Here is an 11,900-nt window from a genome sequence, read left to right as displayed (position 1 = left end):
AGGCTGGACTTTAATCCAATGGAGTTGATTTGGAAACACTTTAAACAGTCTGTCCATGTCTGATAATCCTCCAATTTAGCTAAATAATAATGAAAAAATCTAAAATATTAGTGTGTTCTTGATGAGAAGACGTGAACTTCTTACTGGAACTATTTATCGATTGGCTTTACTCTCTTGCTCCTGGCTTCTTTCCACAGTTATCTATTTTCACTCATCATTCACGAAAAACCGAGACTAAAAACTCTGTTATAGTAACATTTAAACAAGGAAAATATCTTATACCAATCAAAGGAAAGAACATTAACAACAGGTTAATGTTCTTATAATACGTGATAATTAATAAACAGAACAAACAGTTTAAAATCTGTAAATTTCAGAAACACAATAAAGGTCTGCTCTCCTTTAAGTGAAAAGAAAAACAACTTAGAAAGTCATATTTCAGATTTTCAGGACAAACATTACATATTAAATATATTTCAAACATTAGGCACAATCATTTTGTTACGCAAGATCATCCAGACAGATCACATTTTCAGCTGTGTGGATGAATAAAAAGATTTCCAGATTAGATAGGAAGATGTTTTCTGTCCTGGTTTTGTGTAAAACAAGATGATAGAAACTTACAGTGTATAATTATCCTGTTTCAGTTCATCTCATATCAAGACGTCTTGTTTATGCCTGCATGGTTACTTCTTTTTGTGTGTAAAGAGACAGTTTATTAAACAAGAGTTACATTTCCTGTGGTTATTTGAATGCCTCTATGATCTGCTGCGAATTACCTTGTAAAACAAATCAGCAGATTATTGGATTTGCCACTTGTCATGAATATGTGAGCATGTTAAACCAAATCATAGCAGAACCAACAGTTTCAGGGCAAAGATGCAGCACTTTGAGGAATTAACCCTGAGACATAGGCTGGCATTTAACCAGTGAGTTAAAGTGCTGTCTATGGCTGCATCTCGTTCAATTCATACTAATAGCCTTGATTTGACATAGCTGGCCTATTTAGAACCAGAACCAGAACGAACAAAACTACAGTCTACTGGCAAGGTTTGCTTATTTAAAATAGTCAACAAACTCTCACACATGCAGTCATCCATTTACCTCCGCCGTTCTTCTGGCACAGATAGGGAAACCTCCAAACGTTCCCCAGGCCGACCGAGAAGCCGACCTGAGCGAGGATGTACTCCAGCTTGTTGTTCCACGCCGGCCGGCCGTCCTCGGCGTCCTGCTCGGGGAGCAGAGACCTTCCTGGGGCGGTGGACCCGGGACTCAGACCCATGCTCATCTGACTGCTCTTATAGTCCATGGGGTGCTCCAGGGACAGCAGGTCGGCCACGGACTCTGTGACCGGCTCATTGCTGTGCTCCCGCTGAGTCACCTTGGTGTTTTTTGGCATGGCTGCTGGGAACGACGGAGCTCCTTCAGAGGGGAGGCTGACGACAGGGAACGAAGAGGAGAACGTCCGGCAGAAGAGGAGCCAAGTTGGAGTGTGTCGGGATGAGAAAGTTGTGCTTTTCCTAAATCTGTGAAGAAACGTCATATAGAACATAATGTCATATTTTACGCAAAAAAAGTGTATTTTTAAGAGGTTTAAGTTTTATATTGTTAATTTGAAAGTAAACCGGTATGACCAAACTTTTAAGCTCAATTGAGACATTTGCTTTACCACTTTGCTTTAGAAAATTCCCAAGTTTTGCCTTTTATTGAGCTCCATTCAAGTCTGTCTTCCTTCTCCCAGCTAGAGAAAAGTGGTCCCACAGTACCATACTGACACCATCGTGTATCACCATGGAGAAAACACATTCAGGATGTTTCTCCAACTTGACCTTGACGACCAAAACATCCCATCTTGGTCGGATCTGAGCAGAGTCCATTCTTGTCCAAGTTTAGTGTTTTCCCTGCGTGCTTTGTGTCAATCTGCACATCAGCTTTCTAATGTCTTTCTTTCAGCGAAGGCTTTCTCACCGCCACTCTTCCATGTAGTACCAAAATTGTGGAGTTTATTGACCAGTTGACCTGCTGACTGAGCTGCACTTGTAACATGACACAAGGTACTGAAAATGGTTAAATAACAAACAATTGCAAAATACCTGCTAACATAAAGCACCTATCTTTCACAGGAGATCAATTATGTCTGAAAATCCAGGATATTTGTTCTTATTCCTAACATTTCCTCACCAGATCTCTAGTTTTCTGATGAATCGCTGATTGGATCTGTCTCATAAACATTCACCAGCTGATTAATGACTTAAAATCTTAAAATAAAAGATGTAAAGTATCCTGTTACATGTGGAAAAAATGTCTCTAGTAGACATAAAATGAAAAAGCAGACATAGATTTTTACTGAAACTTTATAAATCAACAACAAGCAGTTAAGTTTTGGTTTAAAACCTGAAGTATTTTTAAACAGCAGCACTTCAGAGCCATGAGGCCGTTCTGTAATCCACTTCATTACAGCAGATGAATCTCCCAGACTGAATTACAATCCGTTTCACAGTAAAGCCCATTATACCAGAGTTGAGTCATGTGAACAGCAGTGAATGGTCTGTGTGTCTCTCAGGAAAACGCAGCACAACTAAACTAAACCCTCTGAGCTTTAATCGGCTGTTAATGACATTTTTTTTTCTTATCAGGAGCTTTTACATGTTTTCAACAGGGTTTTTTTTATTACTGTGTAAAACAATGTGATATTCTGGAGCAATGGTGATTTTTTTTTTTTAGTTGAGAAAAGCATGTTGGGTTTTTCATGGCATATAGAACCTTATCTACTTAATAGCAAAAGAGAAACTGTAATCGATTAGTTTTATTGTTCTACATTTATGAGGATTTAATGGCCATTAACTGATTAAACCAGTAATCCACTGGTTTACCATTGGTCTGTCCAGCAATCAAAACCTTATCCGTTTTCAATGCTTCATACATTCATTCATTCATTGTTGCTTTATTATGTTTTTTTTTTTTTAAATCACTCTAGATTTTTCAGAGACAGAAAAAGGAAAATTAAGAAACATTTTACTATTTGCACAGCCCACATTTAATAAAGTAATTTCAGTAATTATTTAAACAAATAAACAACAAATTGTCAACACTTAAATTTCACACCTCACCCAGGCAGGAGTTTATTTTTCTTCTTTACAAAGGTTCACTTCTTCATCACGGCAAAAATCCTTGAATGAACTTTTAAATATTTAATTTTTTTTTGCTTTTGTTTTCACCCTTGAACATAAATAAAGCTACATGGAAATATACTAAAAACTAAACTGAAGATAATGGGAACACTTCTTATTGCTCTTTTTGCATTACAAAAATTTGATTTGATAACTTTCTATATAATTTTCCACAAAATTTCCCCACATTGTGTGACTAACAGATCCATAAGTATCTGTTACAATGTGCAAACGTCTTCATGTAATATTTTCTTACCTTACAGTAAACACAGAGCAATTCAGCCTTGAAGAGGTGGAATTAAATGAATTAGATCTACAACTTCAAAAAGCTAATTTATTTCAGCTTTTAATTTCAAAATGTGAAACTCATGCATATAGATTAAAATAATTCAGTGGTTTGTTTCTATTAATTTCGATGATGATGATGATGATGATGATGATGATGATGATGATGATGATGATGATGATGATGATGATGATGATGATGATGATGATGGTTTAAGCTAAAGGAATACCTAAAACATGGTTTCTCTGAAAATTTGATGATTCCATAGGATCATTAAAAATCTTCTTAATGCAGACAGTTTAGGTTATAATCATGCTGTGGCAGATAAAATCATGAAAATGTTGTCCAGGAGTTACTGTCCAGGTCTGAGATACAGACTGCTGCTCTGAAAGGAGCTCTGACTGTTCACAGACTGTGGTATTCAGGCATGTTATTGGAAAGTTTAGTGGAAGTAAAAATCTCCTTAAGCAACAGGAAATACTGATAAAGGAAGGCCATTGAAAAAGTGAGGACTGGGCTGATGCTTTAAAAGTAATCGCAGCAAAACATAATCAATCTGTTTATAAATTAAAGTTTCAGTTTTTAAACTGAATTGATGAAATATGTTTTTGAAGGTGCTGTAATTAAATAATATGTGCCTGTATATTCTAATTTGGAAAATAAAAACAATAATATATATCTTATATATAAAAACTGGGACAAAATTGTTGCAGAAGAACTATGGATTTCTGCAAACAGAGCTTTTGTTCAAATGTCTCCTCTCATCTTGTGTTAAAACTCACTAAAGAACAAAAAAAAAAACCAATCCCAAGCTACATAATATTAAATGCACAGATTTAGCTCAAACATTATACATTTGAAACAAGTGTTTGAAATGTACAGGGAGTAACTTAGCTGCTCTTATGCTAATTAGCTAAATGTTGGCTAAAGAAAGCCATAACACATTACTGACATGGGTGACTTTTGTTAAATGCCAGAACAGCAGCTGCACAGGTAGAAAATGAATGAGCAGACTGTCAAAGCTGAGGCAGAGCAAAACGTGAGACTCTTTGCTCCGGCAGCTCAAGGGCAGAGAAGAAAAGTCAGAGGTGTTTGATCTGAAGTCAAGGAGCTTAATTTGAAAACACAAGAAGCCGACAGATATCTGAGCCCAGATTCCAGTCAGAGTCAGTCCTGAAGAACAGTAGCCTGATGTTTGAGGTCGTCTGAGGGACTGAACGAGTCGCTCACACATCGCATTCCTCAGCAGTCACGACACACACGTGGCTCCGAGGCAGGGTGCACAACGCACATTCCAGGACTGCAGCCCACAACTACTACACTGATTCATCCACAAGATCCGCGCCAAGAAAGAAAGAGGCTCAGATTTGATCAGTGCATTGTTTTCACACAGATAGAAAAATCAGGAAAGTGGGCAACTACCCAAAAGTGTAGAGATTGGGTATGATTTATAAGGGGATCTTCTAAATCAGAGGTGTCAAACACATTTTCATTTTGGCCCATTTCAAAAATCTGAATGTTCTTAAATAATGATTTTAATGATAAAACCCATTAAACGGTTAAAATATTAATAAATAGCAGTTCCTCCAGGATTTTGTGGTTGTTTTTGGAATCAAAATCACAGTTGGAAATATTTGCAAGAGATTCTTACTATATTTGCATTAATGTATGATGTTAAATGTGACTTTTTATTACTCGATGTCTCAATCACGGACTGTAACTTGGCATCAAGTAAGGCTGAGGCAGCAGTCAATTAAACCCAATGTTTTTGACCGATTTTGAGAAAAAAAATTGTAGTAAATTAAATTTTTAAAAAAGTGGGATTTGTTGATTTTGTGGATTTGTGAAAAACTGGAGTTACTTATTGATGTGAGTTTGAGTCTAGAGGACCACATAAAAAGCTACGGAGGGCCAGATTTGGCCCCCGGGCCTTCAGTTTGATGCATGTGTTGTAATTGTTTCCCAAAATAGTTTTCAATTATGTTGAACAACTGAACAGGAAAGAAAACAGAAGGACCAATTCAAGCAATGACAAGTTTCCAACTTCACAAGTTATTGTGCAACTAAAGACAATAAAATGCATCAGATTAACGTTTTGTACCACTGTGCAATTTAAACTCAATATAAACACAGCTTATATGTGGCAACAGCCTAAACTAAACACTACATATTACCCTGAACACCCATCCCAAAGTGACGCATGGTGGTGGCAACATTATGCTGTGGGGATGCCACTCTTTAGCTGGAGCAGTGACGATGGTCAGAGGGCAAATACAGGGTAATCCTTATAGAGAACTTGCGGCTTCCAGCAGGAATACAAACCCAAACATACAACCAGAACCATGAAGGAATGCTTTGGATCAAAACATATTAATGTGTTAGAATGGTCAAGGTATACATGAGCAAAGCTGTTAGAAATATATCCCTCCCCCCCAAAAAAGCTAAAATTGTAGAGAAAGGTGGCTAAACGATTGACAAAAGGAAACGAACTATCATTTTCCTTCCACTTAATGATGCACTACTTTTTTGTTTGTCTATCTCATGAAATTCCTCTAAAACATATTGAATTTGTGGTGGTAACATGACTAAATAAAATAAAAAAAATAGCTAAATAAACACTTTTGCAAGCGCCCCAAAATGTTCCATCTAGAGAGTGGAGAGGATTGTACCAAGACCTCCAACAGGCTGATGTGCCGCTTCATCTTCCTTCAGCTAAATCATCGAGTTTCCACAGACCCCCTGGAGCTGATGATGCAACCAAACAGGTTCCTCATGACACTGTGCTCCACTTGCATCTGCTGTGGTTGCCTAGCGATGGGCTCTTTCTGAAAAATTGAAATCCCATCTTCGCAGCATCAGTGCTCCTCTATGTCTCTTCTCACTCTTTCTCTCCTCTCGTTATCTCAAACGGCCAGACAATTATAATACATCCCCTGAAGGAAATAACAAGGAGCTGCATGTGACAAAAGTGAAGTGTGTGGAGGGAGAACGGAGAGTAGGTGATGGATCTGCAGTCGCATCTTTTGCCAATATCAGTCAGGGAGGCAGCCATCACGCACGGCTCATCTCATCTGTTTGGCTTTTATTCTTTTTTTTTTTTTAGATTTGAACCAACTCCAGACTGAAAATGGAGTCAGTGCAAATCAGACTCTGTTTGATTGGATGCTGAACTGAATGTTAGATCAGGAACAACAGCTGACTGAGAAGATCCAGCCGTCAGTCAGGCGAGAGCTGGAGGACAGATTCCGTACGTGGATAACAACCTCCGTCAAGGTCAAAGTATGCCCCTAACAGCGATGCAGGGATGCAAACGGAAGTCAACATAAAACTGAGCGTCGGAAAGGGAGGACTGATCAGCATAAGCGTTAATGTCGCGGGCCGAATAACCAACCGGGCTGTCCGTCAGGTGAGGAGCTGAATGCTGCCACTCCTCTCTGTCTGTCGATATGACCAAAAGCGCCTCGCAAAAACTATAATAACACACACACAAAACTAAATGCTGAACAGAAAGAGGAGAAAATGGAGCACACTAACAATGTGGTAGTTCCTACCTTCTTTGCGGTCTGCGGATCGGGTCGGTGTGGCTGCATAAATCCTGGGTGAATGTGTGCTGCGTTCATTCAGCCACCGTCTCTGCATGCAGCATCTCTATACGCGCTGCTAGATGCGAACTCAACAGAAAGCCTCCAGCCGCGCACAGCGCACGGTGCGTAAAGTCTGACGCAGGAGCTCAACGCCAGCCACAAGTTCCCTCGCTTAAAACTGCGATTAATCGGCCGATCGCGTCCGTTTGTCTCGCTTCTCCTGCCGGATGATGCTCTCCAAATGACTTTCTCTCACTCTCGCCTCTGATTTTCACGTGGTTTCAGCCGTGTTGTGGGGCGAAACAAAAAAAACAAAACATTACTATGGAAAGTCACGACGAAGTCTGACGCAGGTTTGACTCATCCGCCCGTGAGCACGTCAGAGACTGAACCAAAAAAAAAAAAAAAAAAAAAAAAAATCTGCGGTGTTCACTGGATGTTAGGATAATGAGAGGATCGCACAGGTAGTCTTCAACCAGGTGCTTAATCAGTCAAAAAGTTCTCTCCATCAGAACTGCTACGTGCTCATATGATGATGTCTGAAAGATGTCTTCATTTACACAAAAGGCAGACTTGATCATCTCCAATATAATAAGCCTGGGTGGTTGCACAACTTAATGGCCGTTTCTCAAGCAGAGATAATATGTGGCAAAGTCATGTTTCTCTCTCTGCAGTTGTGCCTTTGGCTCTGCACATCCTACCTCGTTTTATTAGACAGATGTCTGCAGGACTTGTTTCACTAAATGTTTTCACTCACATCATGGTGATCATTGTCAGTGCTGTCAGTCAACCTTCTCACAGTCACTGCAACCACTTGCACTTTCTAAAGTCTTTACCAATTACAACTAACTCCAGTTCATTTTACTGGATTTTTTTTTTTTTGTGCTACGTCAACGCTGAGTGATGAAAAAGGAAAATAACTCCAGATTTGTAGATTTTTTACGTAAAATGGTTTAATGCATGTTGATGTGTTAAGATCTTCCAATCCGTCACAAAACTAAACTGATGTTCACACATTTTCTCCATCCCATCTGACTGCAGTTGAGCTACTTTGTACCACAGGGACAAAGAATTTCTAATGAATTAGTAATAAATGTGTCTTGGGCAAAACAATGCCTACATTTCACCTTTAGAGGACAAGAGGTAATTTATTGAAACATTACTGACCTTAGATTACTTAATAACAATGGAAAGTGTGTGAAAATGTCACAAAAGCAAAATGTGTTGAAAGGCAGAGGGTCTGAGTTTAATATCTGAGCCGAAGTCACAAATGTTTTTAGATGAAGAGTAGAGAAGAAGAGTGATAACTTAACACCTGCTGAAACAGGAGTGATCATTTTCTTTATTTAATCTTTTTATAAGCTTAGTATGCAGGTGACATGTCAGATTTTTACATTTATTTTTGTTTTGTGCTCAGCTGCCTCAGTTACCTTTGCATGGATCACAAGATGCTTCCAAAACACACACACGCACACACACACACACACACACACACACACACACACATGCAACACTGCATGCATGCATGTGTGCATGCGAGGTGTGCTTCCTGTCTCCTTCAATTCGCTCATGTGACTCACTTTTCCACAGACTGCCTACTGGGATCAGTTGCCATAGCAACCAGCTGATCATATGATGGTTACTCACTCTTTGAGCTTTTTCTCTCTTTTTTCCCCCACCCCTCTCTTCTTCTTCTTCTTCTTCTTCTTCTTCCTTCCTCCTCCTCTTGAGCACCTTTTTTACCGCCGCTCGTCTCCGCTGTCGTGAATGAGTCGCTGAACTTAACGGTGCGGCAGCATCATTCGTCCACCTCAGCAAACTCAGCACGCAGTCGGTTCACCCGCTGGTGGTTTTGTAGCCCCTGGTGTTTGGTGACTCACAAACACAATGGTTATCACACCTTGAAAATTATGCAGCGCCAACCCAATGTCCCCTGCCTCCTGTCGAAGCCCGGATTCTGGTGCAGGATTACTCGCCTTAAAGCTTCGTGGATAACACACACAGGCCTCATCCTTAAAGTGAAAACCCAGAAATTACTGAGACAGGCACTCGCACTTCACATTTTATTCTCGACAAATTGGCAAACGAAGCAGAAAGATTGTCCCACAGAAACGCCACGACTTCCCATCAGCACATTTTTCAACTCAAACGCTGCTTCCTTGACCCAGGTGATTTTATTTTTACAATGCTGTCAGGGCGGTTAAAGAAGTAGAGGCAGCGAGGTTCTCGGATGCTTTCCTAATGTTTCACACTCTGTTAAAGTAGGCCGCAGAATGGAGGGCTAATGAGGCATCAGACCGGGCTGTGATTTACAGCTCTCCGAAGGGCCATTTATCGAGGCTTAGTTCTGTGAAGTCGGACAGCTAAACACCCTGTTAACGGAGGCTTATCTGCAGCCTTCTCCAGGTACATAATACATTCACGTCATGTATTGTCCTCTGAATGTCTGTTTGACATCATGTAAGGGACCGCACGTGTAGGATAGAGACATGTTTTTCAGAGGAAAGGAAAATTTTATTTTATAAATTTAAGGAAGGAGGAAGTATTTATCTGAGGTCTGAGACTCAAGCAGGTATTTTTATCTTAGGTAATCAGGTGACAGTAAGTTAAATTTTCTTCCACACAGCATCTTAGGTGGTGGACATTATTCAATAAATCGGTAAGCTCTGGAGGCAATATTGATCAAACAGAATTTGATGTAGCGGATTTGAAAGGGCAATACACACCTTTTAAGATTTTATTTAAAAAAAAAAAACAAATAGCAAAGAAAATACTACTTTGTGTTGATCATCAAATCTTGATGAATGCAATGAATTTTGTGGTTCTAACATGACAAAATGCAAACAAAGTCAAAGGTGAATCCCTTCACAAAACACATAATGTGAATGCAGTCAAGAAATTTCCTTTGAAAGAATATCTGACTTTAAAATTGGGATTGCATAAAGAAAACGCTGCTTACTCAGATGGAAAGTTATCCTTCAGCTTAAATTAAATTAAGGAAGGAGGTGTTTTATATACAGCAGGCTATATATCTATATAGCAGATGATACTGCAGGATGTTTCACTCTCCATCTGCGTAGTATCAGCCCCGACCCCCCCAGGCCTCAGGAGAAGCAGGTTGCCAGGTCACAAATTAAACATGCTGACGAAAACCTACAGGCAAAACCTGTTCCTCGTCTCGGGGGGTGTTTCTGCGCAGCTGAGCCTCGTCGGCTGTTCATGGTCCAACTCATTCTCTCTGCTCCCCCTTTAACCACCTGCTAGTGGCTTGTTCCAGAATCCATCAGTGTGCTGACACCTTGCCCACTCCCCTCTGGGCGTGTGAGGGCAGGCGCTGGAAGAAGGCGGACAAATGAGGTGGGTGGGGGATTTTAGCAAGTCCCACCACTGTTTGCTGGATTCTTTTTGTTGAATGACAACAAAGCTGTAACTATCAACTCAGTTCAAACCCGTAGAAATATACAATTTTATTTTTATTTTTTTAAAAGCATGCTGTATTCACTCTCACGTTCAAGGACAGCTAAATCATTTGTATTCCATCCCTCTCCTTCCTCTATTTCCCTTTAATAGCCTGTCCTGGCTACGCAGGTGACAAGAACCTCATTAGCAGTGGCTAAAGCTGCTCTCCGCTTCCTCAGATAAAGAAATAAACACAAAAGTCACGACCAGGAGAGCAGAACCATTAGTTTTGACACCTTTGATGAATGCGATGTCACAAAAATCAATGAGGGGAATTAGGAAATAAGATAGCAATGCCTGAAGAAAATGACGATTCAATTTTTCTTTAAATTGGCTGTAAGGTTGTTTAAAAGAGGTACAAGAACAAACTGAACTTAGCTATTTTAATTTAATTAAGCCATTGTAGTTCTGAGACATTGTCCCTGTATTTACTCAACTCCAAGGCAGAGCTTCACATTAATCTTTGTAGTCGTTGCTCGGTGTGGTTAAGTTTGTTTGAGGACTTGTGGGAAGTAGCAGCTGAAAATAGATCAGAGGACTTATTACGTCAGCAGGATTACCACATCAGTGAATCTGTTTTTCTCTTAAATATACTATTTAAATGTGTTGTTGTTGTTGTGTGTGTCAGTCAGCATTATATTGGCCAAACAATCGCTGGCTAGTGTTTTAAAACTTGACAGAAATCTTGTTAATGAAAAATGACAATTCTTCGGTTTGTGTCTTTTCACTTTACATGGCATTTGGGCTCCGATGAGGAGGGATTAGATGATCCACTGGCAACAATTAAGTGAAACACAGACAACAGCAAAGTTCAAGAAAATGAACTTAATCATCAAAACTAATCGCCTCAACAAATGTATCCACGTTTCATCATCACATGATTACGAGCTCCAAAAAGAGAGATTCAGCTGTTGTTGGTGAAACCTTCAGGGGACCAAGAAAGTCTAACAAGAAAAACATCTGTTTCCAGAGAAGCCTTAGCCTAGAAACTGGACTGCTGCTACTGCAAAGCTGACATAAAACTGGCAGCATGTGGGTTTTATGTAAGCATGCATTTCTGCACACAGTAAGCCAGAGTCACCTGGCTTGGTGTTATGAAGGGCAGCAAAGAGCCACTGCTCCACCTGACATTCTGCAGGAAGAACAACAGATGACTGGTGTGAAGTTGTTTTCTGATATAAAATTGTTTTCTTGAGAAGTAAAGGTAAGCGCTGCCATGTGTTTTGCTCACATCCAGAGACCAGTCAAGTTTTAATCACTGCCAAAAAGGAAAGCAAACAATGTTACTGTGATGGCCAAATCCATGGCCACACTCTGAAGTCGGTAACTCTTTTATGCACAATTTGTTTTTCATTCAAACACAACACTTTAGTTTCAGTAAAACATTTATTAGTTGATTTG

At 39.7% G+C, this 11,900-nt stretch overlaps 2 protein-coding genes across 2 annotated transcripts in view; one reads left to right on the top strand and one right to left on the bottom strand.

Moving 5' to 3' along the window:
* The window catches only part of slc6a17 (solute carrier family 6 member 17), a 19,069-nt gene extending 11,670 nt beyond the window's left edge, over positions 1 to 7,399 (bottom strand). The window contains exons 1-2 of the mRNA XM_008413281.2: positions 7,008 to 7,399; positions 1,105 to 1,526 (exon numbers count right to left, since the gene is read on the bottom strand). Coding sequence (XP_008411503.1) covers positions 1,105 to 1,399 — 295 coding nt within the window. The 5' untranslated portion in view covers positions 1,400 to 1,526; positions 7,008 to 7,399. The remainder of the gene's footprint in view (positions 1 to 1,104; positions 1,527 to 7,007) is intronic.
* alx3 (ALX homeobox 3) overlaps positions 5,671 to 11,900 on the top strand; it is a 38,779-nt gene continuing 32,549 nt past the window's right edge. Inside the window, exons 1-2 of the mRNA XM_008413279.2 lie at positions 5,671 to 6,455; positions 6,560 to 6,862. The gene's annotated coding sequence lies outside the window, so the exon portion shown is untranslated. The remainder of the gene's footprint in view (positions 6,456 to 6,559; positions 6,863 to 11,900) is intronic.

Source organism: Poecilia reticulata, linkage group LG7, assembly GCF_000633615.1.
Source record: "Poecilia reticulata strain Guanapo linkage group LG7, Guppy_female_1.0+MT, whole genome shotgun sequence".
Classification (NCBI taxonomy): domain Eukaryota; kingdom Metazoa; phylum Chordata; class Actinopteri; order Cyprinodontiformes; family Poeciliidae; genus Poecilia; species Poecilia reticulata.
Note: the sequence above shows the minus strand (reverse complement) of the source record. Positions and strands in the feature narration are given on the sequence as shown.